General features: G+C 59.9%; 1 protein-coding gene across 1 annotated transcript; it reads left to right on the plus strand.

The window, feature by feature from the left end:
• The first annotated feature begins 7,225 nt into the window (after window positions 1-7,225).
• Window positions 7,226-17,431, plus strand: CAPN11 (calpain 11). The gene is made up of 21 exons (XM_074168339.1): window positions 7,226-7,471; window positions 8,063-8,132; window positions 9,611-9,729; window positions 9,872-10,005; window positions 10,181-10,349; window positions 10,938-11,021; window positions 11,108-11,193; window positions 11,404-11,478; window positions 11,888-12,048; window positions 12,132-12,301; window positions 12,521-12,532; window positions 12,830-13,041; window positions 13,165-13,204; window positions 13,461-13,526; window positions 13,878-13,935; window positions 14,034-14,098; window positions 14,960-15,028; window positions 15,160-15,238; window positions 15,504-15,620; window positions 15,696-15,754; window positions 16,009-17,431. Exons 1-21 carry the CDS (start codon window positions 7,226-7,228, stop codon window positions 16,033-16,035), a joined length of 2,118 nt encoding a protein of 705 aa, XP_074024440.1. The 3' UTR covers window positions 16,036-17,431.
• The last annotated feature ends 6,968 nt before the right edge of the window (window positions 17,432-24,399 follow it).

Here is a 24,399-nt window from a genome sequence, read left to right on the forward strand (position 1 = left end):
GTCCTGAGGGCATTTCTTGTGGGCAGGAGGAGGCGCAGGCAGCCTCTCCCCCAGGTCCTGTCCCCTCCTTCCCCAGGGGCACAGGCAGGGGATTGCAGCATCGTTTTAAGTGGCGCTTTTTTTTTTTTTTTTTTTTGCACATTATACTCCCCTTTCAAACAAATCAACCTGATCCCCATGTGGTACCGCAGCCCCCTTTGCTGCCCTGTGTCTGCACAGCAGGGTCAGGCCTGGGGGTGGAGGGCTGTACTGGGGGTCTCCTGGGTGCTAGGGAGAGGGGAGAAAGGGACCTGGACCACAGGCCCTCGGCACCCTGGAGGGTGCCTGGTTATGATGGGGCCCCATGGGCTGCCTTCCCTGAGCTGCTGCAAGATCTTCCCCCTGCTGAGGTGGTCAGAGAGGGAGGGAGCCCTGGGAGAGGAGCCCCTGGGAGCCCTCTCCAAGCAAGACCACCATCTTCAGGAGCACAAAAGCCTCACAGGGCTGTGCTGGCTTTCTTCGCCTACCCTAACTGGCTGAGTCACCAGTCACCCCAGCATCACCCAGCCTGAGAGGGGGGCTGTTCCTCCCCTAGCCCTGTCCCTGGTGATAGCTGTGTCCCAGGGCAGGCAGGGGATATGATTGATGGGAGAGGTCAACTGGAGCCCCTGGCACCTGCAGGGAGGTTCGACCCTTTTAAAGGGCTCTTTGTGAGGAGGTTTCTGGTCAGGATCAGTTGCCCTCAATTGCTTCCCCCCTCCCCTTGTGTAAAATGTAAGGAAAATAATAAATCTCCCTGCTATCGAGCTATATTTATTTCCCTCAACCCCTGCCACCATCCTGTTTGGTGCTCATTGCAGACACTACCACCCTCCCTTTGCCTGTCATCGGTGGGTGCTGCACTGGCTTTACTGGGGCCGTGCCCTCCAGGGTGTTATGGGGCTGGGTGGAAGGGGACAGTCATTACCTTTTTCAATCACCCATACTGGCCCTGGAGCTCCAAGCACTTTAATAGACCTGAGCAAGTGAAGCATCAGCCCTGCCCGGCTCCACTCCGGGGAAGGGCAGTCACATCCCATGGCTTTTCTCCCCCTTGCCCCCTCCATTAGAGGACACACGGAGTAGGCGGGGGGCTGCTCTGGGGAGGACATAGCTGACTTTCCCATACACCTCTCTATAGGAATCCCAGGCCCAGAGGAAAGGGGGGGGTGGAGGGGAAGGGATGTGGGTCTTCGATGCATGGGGAGGGCAGCCCGCCCGTGCTCCCAGGGCTTGGCTGGGGCTGGAGAACATGCAGGGGGGCACGGTGAATGTCACCCATCCCCTCCAGGGATGGGCTGGAAATGAAATGAGCAAGTGAGCTGAGAGCTCCCGGTCTGCTCCCAGGCTGGGGCAGGGAGGGTGTTGATCCTGCTTCCCTGTTCTTGCACCCACCTACTGCCCTTGCCCCCAGCCCAGCAGGCAGGCTGGGATGCTCCAGTCTCTGTAGGTACAGCCATGGCCCGGGGCTGCCTCTGCGGCTGTCGGGGCTCTGCCGTGGAGAGCTGTGTGTTCTGAGTGGCACTGTCTGTGTAGAGATGTGTATAATACCCTGTATATATTTGTGTACAAAAGAAAAGGAAAAAAAAAAGGAAAAAAAGGAGCTATTGTTCTTGCAGTCTTTTCTTTGTGGAGTGAGTTGGGGGCTGGGACCTGGGAGGAGAGAGAGGACCCCAGCTGCAGCAGGGATGCAGGAGCATGCGTGGTGCAAAGGGAGGAGTGGGGGGTTGTGCGCTCCCCCTGTGTGAGCACAAGCCCTGCCCTGCTGCCAGGAGCCGAGCTCTGGCTTGTGGGCTCTCCCAGCCCAAGTGGGCTCTCCCTCTGGCTGGCAGAGGCATCAAAGGCTCTGCTGCTAAAAGCAAGTGGATGGGGAGCAGCCTGCTCCGAGGCTGGGATGGGGAAGGTGCTTTGGGAATGGTGTGGGAGGGGAAGGGAGTTTTGCTGGTAGCCTTGGTGGCAGGTGTCAGCTCAACTCGATGGTCCCAGTAGCAATTTATGTGGCTGCTCCTGCTGTCTCTCTCCAGGAACCTGTCTCCTGGCCTGGTTTGGGCGGATGGCTAAAGCCTTTGGGAAAGGGTGAGGGGCACTAGACCCCTGAAGCACAGCTTGGTTGGGAGTGCTTTCCTGCTGTGTGATGCTGCGTGTAGCTCAGCCACCTCCTGAACATGGGGGTGGGCAGAAGGAGCCAGCCCCCAGGACTGCTCTCCGGTGCAGGCTGGGGCTGGGGTGGGTCCCAGGCAGCTGCTGTGTGCTCATTAATTTTTGTATTCAGTGGCTCACGGAGAGGTGAGGTGTGGGGCAGGCATCTGAGACAGGCGAGTGATCCCAGGCTCCCAACTCTGTTCCCACCTCCCTGTGTTCGGGCTCCGTGGCTTCATGTGCAGCGCAGCGTGAGCAGAGGACAAAAAGCTCTCCTTTCCCTGGCACCCCGCAGCCAAAAGGCTGGGAAGAGGCAACGCCTGGGCACAGACAAAGAGAACCAAAGACCAGAAGAACAACAGCGCCCGCTGCCAAGTCCCTGCAGGCACGGCTGCAAAAGGAAGCTTGAGGGAAGGGAAGAAGGAAATTGCGCAGGTATTTGTGCAGGTGTTTGATGGAAGCTGCTCCAGGTGCACAGGAGGCAGGACACGGGACAGCCTGTGTGACGGGATTACACAAGCTCTCTCGTACCCCAGGAGAGTCGGCTGTGAAAGCGGCTTTAAAGGCCACCCGAGGGGTAATGAGGCAGGAGGGGAACAGGGTCACAACAAGGACGGGCACTGTCCTGGGTGGATCTGAGCGGGCGGGCGGGCGGGCAGGCAGGCAGGCAGTGGTGGTCAAGGCCAGAGAAAAAGCTGGCAAAGCCATTCAGGCACAAGCCCAAAGCAGGAACAAGCCCTGGCGTCGCAGGTCTGCTTGCTCCTTGGCTGAAAGCAAGCTACTGCCTGCAGGTCGGTGCAGAGCAAGCTGGTGACCCCAGCAAGGACCCCCTTACCCTCCCAGCCTGTGGGCAGTGATACAGCCACTGTTTTGGCTGAGGATAAGATGGAGCAGCCGCTATGGCAACCCAGAGCAGAGTATCCCGAAGGCTCCTCCATGCCAGGGTGGGCAGAACAATCTGCCTATGGCAAGGTCCCCTAGGTGGGGATGGGGACAGGGCAGCTCCTGGTTCCTGGCTAGGGCCGGAGTGTTCCCTTGTGGGTGTGGCAGCAGGACCACACTACAGCTGGTTTTGAACACCCTGGTTGCCCTTCCCTCAGGCAAGGGACAGAGCTCCTGACCCCACTTGCAACCTGCTCCCTGCTTAGCAAGGATTTGCCACGCTGGGGCAAGGTGGGGTGGGTTGGAAAGCAGGCACTCTGTGAAGCCTGGGGGAGGGAGCAGGAGGATGTCAGCTCCTGCAGTGAGGTGGTACTGGCACAGCGTTCCCAGCTGCAACCAGGCACGAGGGGAGGAGGAGGCGCCCCATGGTTGGTGACACCATTTGGGACCACCATGTTCAGCCCTGGCACCAGAAGGATGGCAGTGGAGAGCTTCTTCCTGGAGCGAGTGGGGTTGGGCCAGGTTATGCCAAACTGAGCTGAGCTGGTCATGCCAGGCCAAGCCATGCTGTGCAGAACCATGTTGGCCACACTGGGCGAAGCCCCACCAGGCCGAGCTGTGCCGGTCCCGGCTGGGCCATGCCATGTCAATCGAAGCCATGTTGCACCACACTGGGCTGCGTGTTGCCCTGCCAAGCCCCACTGTGGCCATGCCTGTTGGCAACGGCACCACCCGGCATAGCTGCACCATGAGTCATGGAGGGCACGCACGGGCAGCCCTACTGTGGGAAGCCCCAGGGCAGTGGGACCTACTCGGGGTGGGCCCTGCTGGCACCAGCAGCAAGGGGCAGCTGGTGCGGTCGGTGCTGGCCATGACTGCCTGGGCTTGTAGGAGTGAGGCGGTGTGGGCACAGCCTCCCCACGCAGGAGGGAAGAAGGGATCCCATGGCGGGTGACACCCATTGGGACCACTGTGCTCAGCCCCAGGACAACAAGCCCTGGGGGGGGGGGGTGTGCAGTGCAGAGTTTCACCCAGTGAAGCTGGGGTCCCAGTGGCGTGGGGCAGTGCCATGTCACCCCCAAACCCTTTTCCAGGGGGAAGTTGCTTCCTCTTCTGCTTCCAGCCTCGGTTTCTGTGTGCACCAATCCCTTCGCTTGGAGCAAAGTTGGAAGGAGCGCGCCCAGATCGGCGTTACCCCTCATCCCCGGGAGCTGGGAGGGGGTGACGGCAGCCAGGACCGCACCAGCATCTCCGGCAAAACCCTTCCCGGTAGCTGTGAGAGGTCGCTGCGCCTTTAATTCCCCCTCCCACCGCCCCTCCCGGCTTGTCTCGTACATCCTGCCCGCCGAAACCCCACCTTCCGCGGGGCCGTACCGAGCCGAGCCGGGCTGGGCTGGGCTGAAGCGGGCAGGGCGGTGGCGGCGGCAGCTTCCGTAAGTCCATCCACCCCCCCCCCCCCCGTACCCATCCTCACCCTTATCCGACCCCCAGCACGGGGATCAACAGTGAGGGGGGTCCGCCCGTCGGCGGGGTGTCCCCCCCCCGGATGCTTCCGCCGGGCTCTGAGCCGCTCCAGGCTTCCCTATCCCGCCCCAGCCCCTTTTTATCCGTGGGGATTTTTGCATTAGATAACGCAGCCGCAGAGACCCGGAGGCTTCTCAAATCAGGGCGGCGAGTAAACTGGGTACCGCAGCGACCCGGGATGCGATGCCGACCCCGAGCCAGCGCCGCATCTCGTCGGGGGGGTGGGGGAACATAAAGGGGAGGTTGCGGGAAATGAGGATCTTTGGCAGCCGGAAGGTTGGGAAGGGCCTGAGAGCTGTTTGCGCAGTGTGGGACCCTATGGGCGGCTGCGGCTCCTTGTCCCGAGCTGAGTATGCGGCAGGATGTGATGTCTGGGCTCGGCCTGGCTGATTTTAAGGAAGGGAGCTCCTCCCTCCTTCCATCTCTGAGAGCAGCTGGCAAACTAGAGGTCTGCAGAGATTTTTGGCTGGACTTCAGCAATGATGCGCTCCAGTGGTTTTTAAGTATGTGCTAAGGTGCAAGAGGTATCAGGGGCCCTGTGGGGACCAGCATATCTTTCTGCTCCCACCTGGGAGGGATCAGAGGTGCCTCTGATATTGGAAAGCATCATACTGTGGTTGGATGTTGGCTGGTGTGGAAAACTGCCATGGGGGCTTGGCTTGTCTCTGCATGCTTGTTCCTCCCCTGTGGACGACCTGCAGTGTCCATCAACATCAGCCTTAGGAGGGTATCGGCAACCAACCCCATTGCTTAAGGCACCGCATGGTTCCTGTCCCATCCATCCTGGGGTCTGAAATGTTTTTCCTTGCTCTGCGCTTGCGTGACCTCTGTCTGCCACCGAGCACAGCCTTCCCAAGTATTTTGAGCCACAGAGCTAAGAATAACTCACACGGTGCCCATGTCTCGGCAGCAAACAGCTCCCGTGTCCGCAGCCATGTCCAGCTCTGGTAGGCAGGGTGGGAGAGGGTGCAGGGAGCCTGGCAGGGGCTGTGGGCAAGGGGAGTTCCCTGGCCCTTGGCGGGCTGCGGTGTGAGTGCTGGGGAGATGGGGAAGTGGGAGCTGGAGGCTGTGCAGGCGGCTGCATTTGGGATTCCTCCTCCTGCAGCCCCCCTGGGCTCTGGGCAGCAGCTCCGACTGGAGGAGCCATCCCGCTGGCTCTACAGGCAGTGAGTGCCTCGCTGCTGGGAGAGGTTGCCAGGGTGCTGGCTGCAGAGTGGGAGTCGGAGGGAGGAGGTGGCGGGGAAGGGCTGAGCTCCACAGATTTGGGGCTGTCGTAGAGGAGAGAAGGACTTGCACCGCCTAGGAGAAGGGCAATGGGTTTAGAGCATCCCAGGGCAGGAGGAGTGATGGGGAGGAGTAGATTTTCCTGCTGAAAAGCTTCTGGTTAGGGCAGCCAGGTTTATGCCCTGCGCACATGCCAAGAGCTTGCCCTCTCCGCTGTTGCCTGCCTTCCCCCAGCTATTGCGGCGCTTCAGGGCAAGGAGAGGTGCCTCTCCGGAGCCAGGCTGCACCCTGCTCCCCTGGGACGAGGTGCTGGGGAGGCAGCAGCCAGCGCTGGCATCCCAGCCCGCTGCTCTGAGTGGGTTGCTGGCTCCTGGGTCATTTTCCCAAGGATTGCTCCCCTACCTCGCATGGAGAAACCTCCGGAGTATTCAGCACCCGCCCCACTGAGCAGGAGCTGAGATGGCTGGGGAGTCGGGCAGGGTAAGCTGCAAATGCTGGTGGGCCCACGGTGGTGACACCTGCCCTGTGTCCCTGCTGCAGGTGACCCTGCTTGCATGGGGGGGTTTGGACCAGATAGGGAGGTGTGGTGCCGGGGGGGGGGCTCTGCGGGGCCTTTCTTCTCCCGGCCTCCTGGTGCCGGGGTGCCCCTCTGCACCCCGCGTCCCTTCCCGGGTGTCTCCCAGCAGGCTGCTCCGCTGGCCGCCGGCGGGGCCTGAGTCACCCCGCCCGAGCGAGTCTCTGTGTGCGACGGGAAGGGCCGTCCCGCCTCTTCCTTCCCTCGCCGGCCCCATAGATAGAGCTGCGGCTGCTTCGCCGGGCTCCTCCCTTCCCGGACCGATTGACTCAGTGCTCAGGCAGCCGGGGCGGAGGGAGAGGGAGAGGGAGAGGGAGAGGGAGACGCCGCGGGGCGGCCGGGACCAGGGAAGGTCCGGGAAAGCTGTGCCGGGAGCAGAGGCTGCCAGCAGTGGGAAAGCACCTGAAATTTCTCCGGGCTCGGCCTTTCCACTCAGCAGGGATGGGATGGGATGGGATGGGAGAGCCGCGGCGGGCTGCCTCCTCCCAGCTGGCTGCCTCCTCCCAGCTGGCCCTCAAAGCCACTCTGCCCCTTTGGTGTCCCCTCAAGACATCAGGGCTGCGACGGCTGGGCTGGAGGCAATGGCTCGGAACGGGGCAGCTGCCCGGGGTGGGATATGGGGAGGTCCTCCTGACACCTGGGCCCAACCTGGGGATGCTCTGTGTGCCAGCTCTGCTCGCTGTGCTGGGGCAACACTGGCAGAGAAGGTCCCTGCCGTGGGGGTGGTGAGGAATTTGGGATCCAGCCTCCAAGCCTGACACTGTGAAATGGCTGATGTCCCCAGGGGGGGGCAGGGCCTCAGCCTGGCCATGCCTGTTTCATTGCAGGGAGCGGAGCTGAAGGTAGCGCTGCTGGTGCCCAGCTATGATGCCCTTTGGTGGAATGGCTGCCCGTCTACAGAGGGACCGCCTGAGAGCTGAGGGTGTGGGCCAACACCACAATGCCATCAAGTACCTCAACCAAGACTATGAGGCCCTCAAACAGCAGTGCATTGAGAGTGGCACTCTCTTTAGGGACCCCCAGTTCCCAGCCGGCCCCTCTGCCCTTGGATTCAAGGAGCTGGGGCCACACTCCAGCAAGACGCGGGGGGTGGAGTGGAAGCGTCCATCGGTAAGTGCTGGGCTTGCTTCTCCTTGGGCTGGTCTGGTGTCCCTGATCTGCAATGTCTGCACTGACGTGGTTTGCCAAGCTGCAGCCTGGCCCTGGCCTGCTCCTCACGGTGCTCAAAGTCCTTTGAGTGCTTCATGGCCTCCTTTCCCAAGGGCCTAGAGCAATGCCCCATGAGCGTCTGCTCAGAAAAGCATCATGTCTGGCAGCCCTTGCTTCCTCTGGGCAGCAGACCGTGGGCTTTAAAATGGGTGGGCTATGTCATTGCTTCTAGGTGTGGCATGGATGTGTCACCCTTGGTGACTGGGGCTCTTGAGGGTGTGAATATCCCCTCGTGCCACGAGTGTAAGGAGAACGCCATTAGTCTATCTAGCCATGTCCTCCCATGGCTACAGCAGATCATGCCTTGCCTTACCGTGATGACCTTGGGGTTGCAGTCAAGCGTATTTCCCTGGCAGAGGGCAGGTGGGGTGCATCTCTGGGGGACCATATACCCTTCCTCCTGAGTCAAAGCTGCAATGGGTGCCAGCCCCCAAGAAGCCCAGGCCCTGCTGAGATCCAGCACCAGCATCTGATTCTCTCCTCCTCCTGCAGGAATTAGTGGATGATCCTCAGTTCATCGTTGGTGGTGCAACCCGGACGGACATCTGCCAGGGGGCTCTGGGTGAGTGTTGAAGCTCTGTCCCCGGACCTTGGTCTGGAGAGCAGTGGCTGGGGAAGGTTGGCATGGCTGCAGAAGACATGTTTGTGTAAGGTTGAGGGTGGACCGGTTTCACAACATCTTTCTCCAGGCCCGTGTAGCGCATTTTCATGCCAGCCTCTGCACAACCACCTCGGTACCAAAGGCTCCCTTCCCATTTAGTGTGGTGGAAACTGGAAGTCAGGGGATACCCTCTGCCTTCTGGTGGCTCTAGATTAATGTTCCATGAAAATGGGCTGATGTGCACACAGCTTAACCATGCTAAGATCAGGGGAGATGTCGGGTGGATCCATACCTGACACATGCTGACAGCAATGCCAGGAGCTGCTCCAAAGAGCTCCCTTCTGTGGTAAATGGTGAGGGATGGCAGCTGGATGATAGGAAGAAGCTGAGGTGAGGATGTGCTGGTGGTGACAAAGTGCTTGCGAAGGCGATACAGTGTGGCAGAAGGGAACTGAGGGGAGAGCTACGGAGTACAAGTGGTGATTTGTCATTTCTCCAGGGGTGTCTGCCAAGGCATTGAGACAAGGAGAGCAGTGTTAATGGGCTGGGTAGGCTGGCAGGGCTGGCAACTGAGATTTTGTGGTCATTGGAACCAGATCTGGGTACCACCAAGCGTGTCATCCTGATCTGGATCAAGTTGGGCACTTGATTGGGAGTATCGTGTACCTTACTTAGCACACTGGCTTCAGGGCTGACCACATTTAATATATCCAGTAATTAGAACAAACTTGAGGTGTTAACGGGAGCACGTAACAGCCCAGAGCGCTGTGGTGTCATCCAATTGGTCATTAAAAAGTCTGGAATGCCATTTTGTCAAACCACAGCCCGGTGCAGGTTATCCAGCCTCAAGGCTAAGGTGTGACAGGCTTCAAAGGCAAAAGAGAAAGGGGAACCAAGACAAAGAATTTAAAGCATAGTGCTGGCCTGGAGCAGCACTTGTGGTTAAGAGCACTTGGAAGGAAAAGTGCGGTGGTGTTGCTCGCAATTTGAGAATCCGGGGCAGCAGCATTAAACCTCTCACTTGATTAAATGTTTTTTTAAATGCAAAGTGTAATTCCACTGCTGAACTCACTGTCTGAGATGTGGAGGGCAGTCATATGAAGGAGTCCCAAGAGGGTCTAGATAAATGGCTGCAGGAGGAGTCTGTTGGTGCTGACTGACCTGTATGGGGTGGTCTGAACACAAGCTCCAGGTCAGGGAAGATGGTTCTCTGTTGCCTTGAGCTACTACTTCTCTCTGAGGCAGGCTGAACGAGCCTGGCTCCCTGAGCTCCCTTTATCTGCTGGCCCCTCTCTGGTTTCTTCACATGCTTTTTGAGCTGAGGATACCCAAACATTTGCAAGGAGAGCACGCTGTGGGCTCCTACACATCCACTGCCTAGCCCTCACACCAGCCAGGGAGGTGGTGGGTGCTCACACAGGCTTCCTCTCCTTCCCCAGGCGACTGCTGGCTGCTGGCTGCCATTGGCTCCCTCACGCTCAATGAGGAGCTCCTGCACCGCGTGGTGCCCCATGGGCAGAGCTTCCAGGAGGACTATGCTGGCATCTTCCACTTCCAGGTGGGCTGTGAGCTCCTGGCCCTCCATGGCTGGTGGGACGGGGGTGGGAGGAAGGACAGTGGGTCGAGGGCATTCCTCTGTGCTGGGGATGAACAAGTCATGTGATGCTCTGAGCTCACCCCATTCTCTCTTGATCTCCCAGATCTGGCAGTTTGGTGAGTGGGTGGATGTGGTGGTGGATGACCAGCTGCCCACGAAGGATGGGGAGCTCCTGTTCGTGCACTCAGCAGAGTGCACTGAGTTCTGGAGTGCTCTGCTGGAGAAGGCCTATGCCAAGTGGGTATCTCTGTGGTGGGCACATGGACGGGTGGGGGACAGAGCACCTCACTGTGAGGGGTGGAGGGGAGGGGAACTCTTCTATCCCTGGCCCTGCTTGTACTGGGTGCCTGGGGAGCAGCAGTGTGCAATGTCCTTGTCACCTCACGTGCCCCTCTTGCCGGCTGGTACTCAGGCTGAATGGCTGCTACGAGTCGCTCTCAGGGGGCAGCACCACTGAGGGCTTCGAGGACTTCACCGGTGGCGTGGCAGAGATGTATGACCTCAAGCGGCCACCACGCAACATGGGCCACATCATCCGAAAGGCACTGGAGAGGGGGTCCCTGCTGGGCTGCTCCATCGACGTAAGTGGTGTGCTGGGATGAGCCAGGGGCTCTGCCCCAGCAATGACCAAAGTGAGGCCTCACAGCCCGAGATCATGTTAGCCATCCCCTTGCTGGGACAAAGGATGGGAGGTTACTTCTTTCCCCTTTTAGCAGAGCACCCGTTCCAGAGCCAGCATGGCAGCCACAGGGCACAGTGAGGCTGCAGCCCAGCTGCTGGGAATGGGCTCCTTTGGATGGAGTGAGAATGTCCATCTCAAACGTGAGCTGTTGAGCAAGGGTCTGCCTGTAGCTCTGACCATGTCTTACATCAGCATTTGAGAATTGTCTGGAACTGGGGTTTCCATCCGTTCCCTCTCATGAAATCCTTTTCTTGCTTTCTGAAGTTTGAGGGGTTCCCTGATATATCTTCAGGGTCTTCTAGCTTGGAAACTGTCTTTACATTATCCTCAGCCAGCAGCCTTTGAGCAGAGGATGCTGATACCTGCTGCTTCTCTTGGCCGGAGCAGTACAAAGCAAGGGGAATTCTCCACAGAGTGGAGGAAGGGGATGGGGACAGGACTACATGAATTTAATCATATTCACTTGAGCTTTGCACATTCTCCTCAGATCACAAGTGCCTTTGACATGGAAGCAGTGACCTTCAAGAAGCTGGTGAAGGGCCATGCCTATTCTGTCACAGCCTTCAGAGATGTGAGTTGGTTATGTGACACTTGAATAGCAATAAAATAGCCTGGCCAGTGGCATGGGCTCAACCTCCTGTGTCTTCTGGCTGGCAGGTGAACTACCGGGGTCAGCAGGAACAGCTCATCCGCGTCAGGAACCCCTGGGGTCAGGTGGAGTGGACCGGAGCCTGGAGCGATGGGTGAGTTGGACAGATGGGACTTCAGTCCTGCTGCTGGCAGGCCAATGGGCACTGCTCACACAGCAATCGAGTGCGTGGCACTACCGAGGGGAAGATCGCAGTGTGCAGTGGCCTTTGCGTGATGAGGGGGGCAGTTGAGAGCCAGCTCTGAAATGCGCTCAATTCACCTTGAGTAGTCCTCATCTAATTGTCTCTCTCCTGCTACTCCAGCTCTTCCGAGTGGGACAACATTGACCCTGATGACAGGGAACAGCTGCAGCTGAAGATGGAGGATGGAGAGTTCTGGTGAGTGCTGGAGCAAAGTCCTGCTCTTCTTCAGCAGCCAGCCTGGCAAGGAGCAGAGGAGCTGGGGAGAGATCCCGTGGTCCTGCTTTGCCTGAAACACGACCTGCCTTTATGAGCTGGGTTTCCATCACCAGAGAGCCTGCTAGCATTTTCTCATCTGGTCTAGTTAATAATTTCCCTCCCTTCAAGGAAATTCAGCCCAACTAAGTGCAAAATAAACATCTAGGAAGGTTAAACATCCCTTCTTCCAAACGCAGCAGGGGGCTTTAAATGAGCTATAACTGCTCAGGGTAAAAGATCTTGCTGTCACGTAATTCGTCCAAAATGTTGGCTGGGTCTGGAGCTGCTTGTGTCCTCCTCCCTCGCCCCCAGTAGTGCCCTGGCCTCAGCCGCTGCCTGCCTCCCACAGGATGTCTTTCCGGGACTTCATGAGGGAGTTCTCCAGGCTGGAGATCTGCAACCTGACCCCCGATGCCCTCACCAAGGATGAGCTCAGCAGGTGGCACACGCAGGTGTTTGAGGGCACGTGGCGCCGGGGGAGCACTGCCGGGGGCTGCAGGAATCACCCAGGTACCCTCTCCCCCCTGCATCTCTGCTCTTGGCAGCGCGATTGAGCTGGGTGTCTCATCCACGTCTCATCCGCTTCCTCCCAGCCACGTTCTGGATCAATCCCCAGTTTAAGATCAGGCTGCTGGAAGAGGATGATGACCCCGGGGACGATGAGGTGGCCTGCAGCTTCCTGGTGGCTCTGATGCAGAAGCACCGGCGACGGGAGCGGCGGGTGGGGGGCGACATGCACACCATCGGCTTCGCTGTCTACGAGGTAACCCCTGCCCACCCCGATGCTGCTTCCTTGGGACAGGCTCAGCCCTGCCAGTCCTGCCTGGACTTGGCACCCCAGTCCTCAAGGAAACTTTTCCCACCTGCTTTGGCCGGTCTGTGGATTAATGCCCCTGTCCCATGCTCCCTGTACCGTAAGGGATGGGGGAAACTACTGGCATTCTGATTTTTTTTTTTTTTCCCTTTTCTCTCCTCCTTGCAGGTTCCTGAGGAGGTATGTCCTGAGCCACCGGAGCCTACCTCATCTTGGAGAGGAGTGCAAGAGTGGGCAGGAATGGGTTAATGCACATGGATACATGCATGTGCACCCAGTGGTGTGGAAGCTCCCACCACGATGGCAGTGGCTAAGGGGTGCTAATGGGTGCAGGGCACATCCATGCAGGAGGGATGGCTCCTGCTGGGATCGGTAGGGCAGGGATGTCCTGCCAACAGGGCTGGCTTTGGTTCTGCTGCTCCCTGTGGGTCTCCCCTGTTGTGAGGCTGTGGTCCACAAGCACATTCGTTCCCCCAGGCCCAGGGCACCCAGAATGTGCACTTGAAGAAGGACTTCTTCCTGCGAAATCAGTCGCGGGCAAGGTCTGAGACCTTCATCAACCTGCGGGAGGTGAGCAACCAGATCCGGCTGCCCCCTGGCGAGTACATCATTGTGCCCTCCACCTTCGAGCCACACAAGGAGGCCGACTTTGTCCTGCGGGTCTTCACCGAGAAGCAGTCAGACACGGCGTGAGTCCCTGCCTGGCCAGGGGGCACCCTGTGTCTGTGAGTGGTGGGATGTTTTCCCACCGCAGGCAGCCTGCTGGCTGGGAACCCCACTCATCACTTTGGTTTCCTTCTTTCTGCCCCCAGGGAGCTGGACGAGGAGATCTCGGCAGATCTGGCAGATGAGGTAGGAGCCGCCACTTTGGCTCATTTGATGCTGAGGCTCTGGGGCTTGGGAGGGGGAGCTGCAGGCAGGAGGTGGTTGCCTGGGTTTGGGATGTCACTGGGGCTGGAGAGGGGCTGGCAGAGTTGAGGTGATGGGGATGTGGGAAATAACAAAGATAAAAACAAAGAAGAGCTTCCCTTCCAGTTTGGGTTTGTTGAGCCTGGGAGGCAGGGCAGAACCCATGTTTGACCTCTTCTTTGTGGCTGTGTCACCCCAGGAGGAAATAACTGAAGATGACATAGAGGACGGCTTCAAGAACATGTTCCAGCAGCTGGCAGGGGAGGTGGGTATGGCTGCGCTGAGCTGTGGGGGGGGTCCTGGCCTGGGGAGGGGACAGGATGGGACCCCTGGCCGTGAGAGCTCCAGCCCACCCTGCGCTTTCTCAGTCCAATCCTGCGGACAAGTCCATCTCTGCTGTGGCTCAGCCCAGCCGCCCCCAGGGGTGGTGTGACAGGAACAGAGTTGGGGAAGAGGCATCCAGCTGTGGCCAAATCTCTTCTGGGCATGCAGAAAATGCAATGGCAGCCTGATGTTTTGTGACTAAGGCAGAGATTTTTAGGCAGGAGGCAGGGAATGGCCGTAAGTGGGGTGGAGAGCAGGCAAGGGGTGGCTGCTAACTGTGCTCCTGCTGCAGGACATGGAAATCAGCGTCTTCGAGCTCCGGACTATTCTGAACAGAGTCATTGCTAGACGTAAGCACTGCCCTTCCCAACCCTTGCTCCCTATGGCCCAGGCCTGCTCAACAGGTTGGGTTTTGATGCAGACACTCAACCCCCTCCTTCCTCCTCAGACAAAGATCTGAAGACGGATGGGTTCAGCCTGGACTCGTGCCGCAATATGGTCAACCTGATGGATGTATCCTCTTGGCACTGCAGGCAGGGGCCAGACTCCCTGGTCCTCAGCCTGCCAGCAGTAAGGCTTCTCCGTGGGAGTTGGGTCTTGGCTCTCCAGCCATGCTGAGGCTGTTCAGCCAGGGGAGGGAAGGAAGAGATCCTTGTGGCTTCAGGGCCACCTGCCCTACACCCCTGGGCTTTAGCAGCAGGTTTTTTAGAAAGGGCCATCAGTTCCCCTGCTTGCTTTGGGCTCTGGATACACTGCCAGAAGCCTAGTCCAGCCCCACTCCTGCCTTCAGTCTTCCCCTCCAGGAGGAAGCGTCCTGTGCTTCCGTTCCCCACAGGCTCCCCAGCCTGATGTGCCATGATGCCACTTAGCTTTGAGATGTTCCTGAAAGGGAACGAGGGCTGTTTGGCTTCTTTCCCCCCAGACCATCCTGTCCAGCAGTTGAGGATGAGAGGTGTAAATGAACAGGAACCACAGCCTGTGTTCCTGCTTGCACAAGGACATGCAGCTGAGGGGTCAGGCGAGGGTAGGAGAGCACCTCCAAGCCCTTCCCCAGCCTGGCCATGCAGCATCCCCTTTTGCTGCAGGCCAGCCCAGTTTTGCTCCAAGGACACCAGAGTGATGTGCTTCCTACAACAGCAGCACAGCTGCTCCTGGGGAGTTGCATGGCAGCTAGTTTAAGCATTGCACTTTCCCCACTGGGTTTCAGGCTCTGATCTTGCTGATGCTGCAGGACAGAGAGGGGAAGTTGGGGAGCAAATTGGGCAGGCCAAGTGTGGCCAGGCTTTTCTCGCCTCAGGTGGCTGGAATCTGATGGCTTTGCCTTTACGCCACCCCCTTTGCTGGCTGCTTTCTCCTTGACCTTTTGCTCCCCAGAAAGATGGCAGTGCCCGCCTCGGGCTGGTGGAGTTCCAGATCCTGTGGAACAAGATCCGGAGCTGGCTGGTGAGGACGAGCTGGGGGCATGGCACACTGCCAAGGGGTAGCACCCCTTCTAGGGCAGCAGGGTGAGGGGACAGCCATGCCGGAGGCCACAGGAGAGCCTGCCCTCAGCATCCTCTGTGATGTTTTTGCAGATGATCTTCCGCCAGCACGATCTGGATAAGTCAGGCACCATGAGCTCCTATGAGATGCGCATGGCTCTAGAGTCAGCTGGTACGTCTGGAGAAGGATGGGGCTGGGCTGGGGTCTGGGGAGGGGGCTCCTGCTGTCAGACCCCTGTCCCAGGTATCTGGAGAAGAGTGAAACCAGCCTATATTGCATGCTTGGAGCCAACCTTTTGTGGTAGTAAGATGTGGACCATGTCTGTGCTGGGCTCTCTCCATCCCAGCTGTGCCAAGTGCTGGAGCCTCAGGGTTAGGGGTGCACACAAGGTGGTCCCAGCCTCTCCCTGGGGTGCTGACTACTCTCTGCCTTGCAGGTTTCAAGCTGAACAACAAGCTGCATCAGGTGGTGGTGGCCCGCTATGCAGATGCTGACATGGGTGTGGACTTTGACAATTTTGTCTGCTGCCTCGTGAAGCTGGAGGCCATGTTCAGTGAGTGGTGGCTCTGGGACAGGGAGAGCAGGGACACGGGGACATGTTGCTCACCTTGCTCTTGTGCCTCTGCAGGGTTCTTTCACAGCATGGACTCCGAAGGCACTGGCACCGCCGTCATGAACCTTACCGAGGTGAGTGCTCAGCCCAGCAGGGAGTGTGGTGGGAGACAAGGGGACAAGGCATTAGGTTGAATGAGGCACATGGGGTGGGTGTTAGGAAGCCTTCCAGCCCCTTCAGTAGGGAAGGAACACATGAAAGATCAAGATAAGAAAACAGGATTGCTGCGGGCTCCATGTTTCTTGAAGGGCTGTCAAAGTTGACACATGAGGGCATGTCAAAAACGCACCAGCCCCCCCTGCTCATCCCTTCTCCTTCTCCTTCCCAGTGGCTGCTGCTGACGATGTGCGGCTAGGAGCCACGACAGATCTGCTGTGGCTGGGACACCTCGGCGGGCCAGGCCCCCTCCAAGTGCCTCCCCTTGGATCTGTGAACACAGGATACTCTTCCCCCCTTGCTCCATCCCAAGCTGAGCCACCAGCCCTGCCTCCCAGCAAGCCTCACGCCGCCCTCTCCGGTGGACCAGGGGTCAAGGCAGGCAGGAGATGCCTTTCTCCTCTTCTGGGCTGGGTTTCTTTCCACTCTCCCCCTCCTCTCTCCTCACCCTAGAACAAGAGGAGGGCAAGCAGCATGGGGGTACATGTGCATCCCTGCACCAAGCTTGGCAGGAGTGAAGGAGCAGGCTGGGGGCCAGCTGCAGAGCCAGGAGAGGCAGGAGCTACAGGGGGAAGAGAGAGGGGACTCGAATCGCTTGCTCTAGTGCTGTCCCATCCCCACTGGCACGCATTGCCCGCCTCTGCACATGCCTGGGAGCATCTGCAGGTACTGCCTTACCCAGGCAGAGGCAGCTGGTTCCCAGCGAGCTGGAGTGGCCTTCTGGGAGGAGGAAGGGCCATATTCTTCTTCTTGAAGCCCTTGCACTGCACTCATCACCACTAAGCACGACCAAAGCATGGAACCCACTGGCTCTTTCTGTGTGGCCTTCAAGACATCCCTCCCACCTCCATGCCCCAGCCTTTGCCCCACCACTGGGTCAAGCCCTGCAACTTAAGCACCGAATGTTTGGGGGCTCCCCCCACCGCATGAACACATGCCACCCTATAGTGTAGCAGAAGCTCCTCTCTTCCATGTAGGCACAGCAATGCCACCTTCGTCAGCGGCTTGGCCTCCCCTCCCATCCCTGGGAGCTCCTGGAGCATCAGCTCCTGCTTATGGCCCACAGCAGGGGCAGGGGGGAGGAGGCCCAGCACCCAAGAGGCGATGCCTTCCTCCAGAGAGGAGGGGGTGGTTGTTTTGGGGGCAGTTCTCCTGCACACAGCTGGGGGGGGGGGGGTGTGTTCCCCCTTTCCCTCATTTTCCCACACTGTTACTCTCTCCTCTTCCCTTGGGCTCCTCTACCCAGTGCAGATGGGCTCCGGCGCCAACATATTTGCACTTCTCTCTGTTCCTCTGCTCCCCTCACCTTCTTCTGGGGTAACGAGGTGGCTCCAGCTTGGCAGTGGGCAACAGCCCGTCCTTTGCCCTGTAGAGGCAGACAGGCAGGTAGTTAGCATCCCCCAGACCCCTGTCGTCACTGGAGGACGCGCCTGCAGCAATAACCACTGCTGCCTGCCCGGCAGCTCCGCTTCCTCACCCCGCTCACTGCGTACTCCAGGAATAAACCAAGATCTGTTGGACATGTGGCCCAGGCGGTGACTTCGGGGGTTGTGTCCTCTCTCCGTTCACTGTGGCCTGGTCTGAGAGGGAATGAGATGCGGAGACAAGCCTGAGGTACACTGCTTGCCCAGCCTGGGCCACGGGTGGAGGGGCACCACCTGGTACAGGTCATGCCATGGGGATGCGAGGGTCCCTGTTCCCTGGAGGAAAAGCCAGTCCTTGCTCCCTGGTGTCGGTGGGACAAGTGTGTTAGTGCCAGGCTGGGCTGGGGAGCTGGGGAAGGTTCATCCCAGCCTGTGCCCCGGGGATGTGGGTGCAGCCATACTCCCTCTCAGCTACAGGAGCCCTGGGTCTGGCCACAGTGTCCCAAAGGCTTCCCCAGGGCACTCCTGGCTGCCTCTGCCATGCAAGTAGCTGGAGCAGTTCAAACCCCCCGTCCCCCTTCCTTGCCAGCAGCCTGGCAGTGGCTGAAGGCAGGGTTGGACCCCATGGACTTTTTTGCTGGGGTGGACTAACGTTGGTCATCATTTGTTGTCCTGACCGCCAAGGTCTCCTCTGCTGGTGGCAGATCTGGGGTCTGCTCTTAAAGAAAGGTGTCTTGGGGAGGCTGGGGAGGGGATAGGATGGAGTTAACCATGGAGTGGGTGGGAGTGGAGGGCAGCCTAAAACTCTGGACCCTGGAAAGAGACACACGAGGTATGTGACCCTCAGCAGGGGCTATGGAACGTCGGTGTTGTCCCCTGCTTCCTTTGAGGCCGTGCAGGTTACAGCTGGAGGCAAAAGCCTTCCACAAAAATGGTAGTGAAAGGCCAGGGGGTGGGGCTTTTCCCTGCATGGCTCAGAGCAGGACTCACTCTCGGTGTGTGCATCCCACCCCTTGCTGACACCCCAGAAGGGCATCGCAGCCCAGATGGCCCCAGGGGTGCTTGGCATTTGGACTAGCAGTGCACTTCCACACCTTATCCCTCTGGCACCTCAATATCCCCCATGTGGGTGCCCTTTGTGCCAGCCTAGCTCTCTGGGGCCAGCCTCCCTGCAGTGGGGCATCACCCAGCTCTGGAGCAAGCCAGCCTGGCTCAGAGCACAGAGGGGAACCGAGGTATGATGGCAAGAGGGAGCAACCCCCCAGCTGCTTCCAAAGGCTCCCCTCTCCTCCGGAGGCTCCACAGGGCTGGATGGAGGTGGCCTACTTGCACTTGGCTCTTGGCTACCTGTGAGCTGAGCTACCCTCCGTGGGGTGGGGGTACCTTGGGGCTTGCCAAACCTGGGCTCTCTGCTTCTCAATGCAAACCCAAAAGCCTGGGAAACAAGGGCTTAGGTGGAGACGGGATACAGGGGCAAGCATGTAGAGCTGTCATCACTGTCCCAGCTGCAGGGCCTCGTCACACACACAGAGGCCTGATTGTAGGGCACGGTGACACCCTGGCTTTGGGATGACAGGTGCCCCCGGCGTAGCCTTACCAGAAGCCCCCTCCCTCCCTCCCTCTGGCTGCCAGCTGGCAGATCCCTTCCCTCGCCAGCCCCAGCAGCTGGCAGGCCAGTATCAGTGGGGGGCCAGCAGGTGGGGGGTCCCCAGCTGCCAGCTAATGCCACGAAGAGTAGCCTGGCTTGTTCCCCTCGTTGCAAAGGGGACAAGGAGGAGGCCCAACAGGGTCCTTAAATGCTGGTGTGAGGTGAGGAGCAAGAGGGACTGAGGGGCCAGATGTGGCCAAAACTGCTCGTAGCTCTGGGTTTGTCTTGCGATGGGGACTAGCCAGCCGGAGCCAGCCCACTCCCTGCTTTCTCACACCAATCCCACAGGTCTGCGTTGGGTGGGAGTGCACAAGGTGGGCAGGCAGCACCCACGGGTGCACAGCACCACTGCTCCTGCTCCCCAGCATCACGGCATCTCCTCCTGCACCCTGTGCTCTGTGTCCCTGCCTCCCACAGCCCAGAGCCGCCTGCCCATCCTGGGGGTCCCGCTTCTCCCACCAGCTGCTCATGTCCATTTTCCAGGCACAGGGCAGGGGGGGCAAGACCGCAGCCCATCCCCACCTGGCCCCACCAGCTGCCCCAGCAGCTGGGCTCTGGCCCCATCTCCCCCTTGGCTGTGCTTTGCTTTGCCCCAGGCCCACAGCCACAGGAATGTCAGTCCCGTGGGCACAAGGGGCCTTTGTGCGAGCAGAGCTGGTGGGCGGGGGGCCATGGCCCAGCCCCGCATCCCCAGCTGGGGCTGGGGAAAGCCGCAGCCGAGGACATGTGCGTGGGAAGCAGCTGCCACCAGCATGGCCTTGCAGCTTGGCAGTGTCCGGGCTGCTGCAAGGGTGGTCAGTGAGGAAAGCCCCCTCCCCGTCCTCCTCACCCCTCCGGCTCCAGCAGCCAGGCAGTGGGAGCATCCTGCAGCCACTGCCAGCCCGGGGAGCAGCGTCAACACCAGCGTGGAGCTGGTCCCTCCTTGGCGAGCCTTGGGACTCATGCTAATGGATGCCATGGCCTCGGCTACCCCATGAGGGGAGCGGGAGGGCTGGGGGCATGGGATGGGAGCCAGCAGCACCGGGCAGCAGCTGCTGGATTCAGCCTTTTTCAACAGCTGCCATCTCAGCGCCAGCCACAGGGAATGTGCATGGGCTGGGGCTTTCCAGACCCTGGCCACGGTGAGTTAAACCAACTATTTATAGCATTCACATCCCTCCCCGGCAGGAATGGCCCACGTTCCTCCTGGGGCCAGGTGCTTGGGTGCCACTGGGGTCCCCACCACCCACACCCTCTCGGGTCCCTGCCAGAAGGGTGAGGTCTCCCCAGTGAAAGGACTCTTACCAGCCTCTCATCTTCCTCCCCCCATTTCTGTTGTAGTTAAGGATCCTCTGGAGCCTTAACTATGTGACAGCCACTTTAAACGTTGTCAGGTGCCAACGGTTGCTATGTCCCCTGTGCCTGCCTCTGAGGTGGCATGGGGATCTTGAACTCCCAGGAAGCAGAGATGCTGTCCTGGGAGCAGGCTGGGTGCTGGCAGGTCGCTCATGGGGCAAAGGCCAGGGTTCTGGCCCACTCTCAAAGCCCATGCCAGGTTTGCCTTGTTGGGTGACAGTGATGCTCAGAAGGCATTCCCCCTCTGCTGATGGGCAGCAGTGACCAAGAGGGGTGATACCAGGAGGTAGCACGGCCGTGTCCTGCCCAAAGGCTGGATATCCCACACCCCTGACCCTCCAACTGTGCCTCCTCCAAGGTGGTCTCCAAGAGAGTCATCTTTTCCCAGACCAGCTAGCTCCAGCCCCGGGATCTCCCAGAGGACATGTGGGCTGTGGGCTCAGCAGCAAGAAGGAAGGGGTTGGGCTTTATGCAAGCTGAATCCCCAGAGCCTTGGGATGGTAGGGAGGAGAAGACGAGAGGACAGCTCTGCACAGTCCTAGCGCTCTGCACAGTCCTAGCACCATCCTGAGGACAGACCCTGTAGTTGGGCAGCCCTGCTTTCCCATCGCCTGTGGTGCTCCATCCGCAGGCTTCCCGGGCCCCCATGCCTGTCTCACACTGCCCAGGGGCATCTACTGCTCTTTGTTTGCTGTTGTCCAGCTGTCAACTGACCACCTGAGTGAAATAAGTGCTACAGAGGGATACACAGTCCCTGTTTGGGCTTGGGAAGTGGATCCCAGCCCCCCCCAGCAACTAAATAGGGGGTACTCGGCTGTGCAATTGGTATGATAAGGAAAATGGACACCTGAAAGGAAGCAGCCTTGATACGTACCCAGCAAAAAAGAAGCCAGCCACATGGTGAGGGATTTTGAGCCCCTTGGTGAAGAGGGATGAAGGGTAGACAAGAACACAGGTTGAGAGACAGAGCAGTGACTGCAGGAGCAGAAAGTCCTCTGTGGATCAGAGAAGTTAGAGCAAGACTCTACACACCTTGGCCCGAGAAACACATGGGCACAGGACCCCAGCGCCCTTGTGTTTGGAAGCAGATACTGGTGGGATTTCATTTTCTTTTGAGGTTGAATTCTCTTCCCAGCTCTGTGCCTGGCTCACCAGAGGAGCAGGGTCCCTTCACCTCCCTGAGCTGTGCTTTTGCCTAACTGCAAAAGGAGGCTAAAGCCCCTGACCTTCTGGGTGGGGAAAGCAGCTCGGCAACCAATGTCTCCGCATTTTTGGCAGAGACAAAAACCTGCCCCTTTACGAGTCCCAAGAGCTTGGCAAACAAGTCCTGCCTCACTTCCCACCCACTGCTGGGATGTTGCAAGCAACCGGCTCTCACAGGAGGGTAACCCTCCTGCCCTTACCTGCACTCCCTCCCTAGGAAAGAGCAGGTTTCTGCAGAGGCTGCACACTGAAGCCCCTTTGTTCCCAAGGGATTTTCCACCCCCACCTTGTGTCTATCTGTCACTTAACACTCAGACACAATGCCCCCAGGAATATGCTGCAACACCTCTGCTGCAACACCTCTGCACCTGGCCGGCACCTCCCTTTCCCCGTGGGACCAAAGGACAGGATTCCCCTGGCAGGCATGGAAGGATGGGCGGTTCCCCCGGCTCAGGTACAGCTTTTTCTAGGCTCCCTGGGGAATAAGATCTCCATTCCCCTCCATCACTTCAGTCATTGCTGCTGACTGGGGACACTGCACTTTTCATCCCAGTGGTTCCCAGCCTGCTCAGAGGCAGGATGCCTCAAGGGCCCTCTGCACAGGGAGGGGATGTTCTTGCTGAGGAAACTGAGGCACCAAGCAAGGCAGCGAGTTACCCGGGCTCAGGTGCAGCACAGTGAACCCAGGAATCACAAGAGCAGGCACCAAGCACCACACCTGCTGCCTACCTGATAAAAGGCGAGAAGTTCCCTCTCAGGGAAGTGTAAACCCTGACACAGCTGCAGCAAAGCTTTGGCTCCTGCTTCCTTTGCCCAGGCTCTTTGCATTCCCTGTAGCACCACCAGCATGGGGCTGGTGGTGGCATGCAGCAAAGCAGTGTGCCTGCACTGGAGCCCTTTGACCATGGCAGATGCAGAGCCCAGGAGCCTCCGGGAGGCCAGTCCCAAGGGGCTGACGTCAGCCCCAGACCTTGCAGCTCCCGGGCCTGGAGCCGAGCCTTCGGGGAGCTGTTTCTGGTTTCGGCACATGGTGTCTCTGTGCTGAGGCACGGCCAGCCCGCTTTCCTCATCCATGCCTGGCTCCCCAAGAGAAATCCGCGGGGCTGGGAAAGGTCACCCTGGCTGAACTAACCGCCCTTGGATGGGACTCGCTGGGCAAGGGACAGCTTGCATCAGGCAGGCTGGGAGATGGAGCAGTAGCTTTTGGTCCCATGTGTCTGTTTATTCTCCTAAATTCTGCTTGAGTAGGAGCCAAGAGTAGGGCTTGGCAGGGTTTTTGAAGGGAACAGCAAGGGGAGGAAATGAAGCCAGACAGCCACCAGAAACAAAACAAAGGTTAGGCACAGGAGGGAAGCGGAAGGGCACAAAAGTGAGGCATGGACCTTCCTGCTGGCTCCCTCACCCTGGCTAGCTTGCGCTCCCCTGGTCTGCAGTGCCCTGGCTGCTTGCCCCAGGCAGGCTCAGCTTGGGAGCACAGCTGGAAAGCACGGGACACTGCTTACCAGCCTGCTCTAGTGACCCGATCACAGCTCTTCCACAGGGGAGTGCCCCATCTGCTCGTTGGTGTGTGCCCTGGGGCATCTCCTGCTGGCTCTCCTTGGCGGTCCGCCTGGTCTGCATTCCTGGCCCTTGTGGGAGCAGGGTGGCAATTGCTGGTGCTGGCAGAGAATGAGAGACAAGCATATTTTGGACTCAGCTGCCTGCTTAGGGGCTTCAGCAAAGCCTTGTAGTGAAACAGGACCCTGTCCTGCCAGCCCACATTTCTGTGGTGGGCAGATGTTGTTCCTCCCTCGCCCCCCTTCTTTCCCCAGCACTGCCACCCCGACAAATGGCGTCCTGGGCTGAGGAGCAGTATCGTTTACAGGGAGCATGTGTCTGGCCTAGGAGGAGGGGGCATTTAAATGGACAGCTGTTTTTTTTTTTGTTGTCCCTTGCTCTGGAGCTGTTCCTGCCATTTGGGCTGGTGGCAGGTCCACGTGGGGGGAGCTGAGCACTACAGGCTCCTCTGGCAGAAAGGGCTGAGCGGTGTCCCGGAGCGGGAAGGATCCCAAGGAGGGTAAGAGTGACCAGGGAAAGAGGCGGGGAGGAGAGTGGTCCCCTCCAGCGCTTCTCCCCCGAGCAGCCCCCGGCTCCCAGGGAGGTGCGGACCCCCCGAGCATCCCACTCGGGGCTCCCGCATCCCTCTCGGGTCGGAAGGCCCTCAGAGCTCCTGGGCACCTCGGGGCGGGGGGGAGGGGGAGGGCGGCGAGGGTCTGACGGTGCGCCCGCAGGCTCGGGGGCCAGCATGCCCGCCCCGCCGCTGGCCGCCCCGCTGCTGCGCGCCCTGCTCGCCCGCCTGCTGCCGCTGGCCCGCAAGCGCCTCCTGCCGCCGCTCCGCCGCCTGGGCCGCCGGCTGCGCTCCCGGGAGAGCCGCCAGGCCCTGCTCACCTGCCTGCTCTGCCTCCTCAACCTGCGCAAGAAGGTGGACGACTGAAGCCCGCCGGGGAAGGGAAGGAGCAAGGCGCGGCGGCTCACCCCCCGCCTCCCCTGCCCGCCGCGGGAGGAGGGACCCGGGCAGGGGAGGGGACGCGCCCCGGCGGGGGCGGAGGGTCCGTCCCGCCCGCCCGTCCGTCCGTCCGTCGGCAGCCGAGGCCGGACGGCCGCCCGCGCCTTGCTACTCCGGCCATGGGAGCCGGGCCGCCCCCCGCCCCGCTGCCCCCCGCCGCGGGGCCGCCCCACTGAGCGCCCCCGCGGCAAGGGGCGGCCCCGCCGCCGCCCGCCCCGGGGAAGGAGCCGGCGCCGCCCGGGCGGTCTCCATCACCGGCGCTCCCGGGCAGCGGGGGACCCGCGCTGCTGTTTCGCTCCACGGTGCCCGGGCCGGCACCCCCGGCTTCCCCGCTGCCCGCCGGCGGCGGCGGGGAGGGCGAGGATGTCCGGCAGCACGGCGAGGAAGGTGCAGCCCTTCACCATCAGCACCAAGCTCTCGCTGCCCAAGTGTGCCGCCGACTTCCCCGGGGACACCTGCCCCGGCATC

This window comes from Numenius arquata, chromosome 2 (assembly GCF_964106895.1).
Source record: "Numenius arquata chromosome 2, bNumArq3.hap1.1, whole genome shotgun sequence".
Taxonomy (NCBI): Eukaryota; Metazoa; Chordata; class Aves; order Charadriiformes; family Scolopacidae; genus Numenius; species Numenius arquata.

Coding starts and splice junctions, on each gene's coding strand:
- CAPN11 (XM_074168339.1), top strand. CDS start 7,226: ATGATGCCCTTTGGTGGAATGGCTGCCCGTCTACAGAGGGACCGCCTG. Junction 7,472..8,062: donor TGGAGTGGAAGCGTCCATCG/GTAAGTGCTGGG, acceptor CTCCTCCTGCAG/GAATTAGTGGATGATCCTCA. Junction 10,350..10,937: donor TGCTGGGCTGCTCCATCGAC/GTAAGTGGTGTG, acceptor CATTCTCCTCAG/ATCACAAGTGCCTTTGACAT.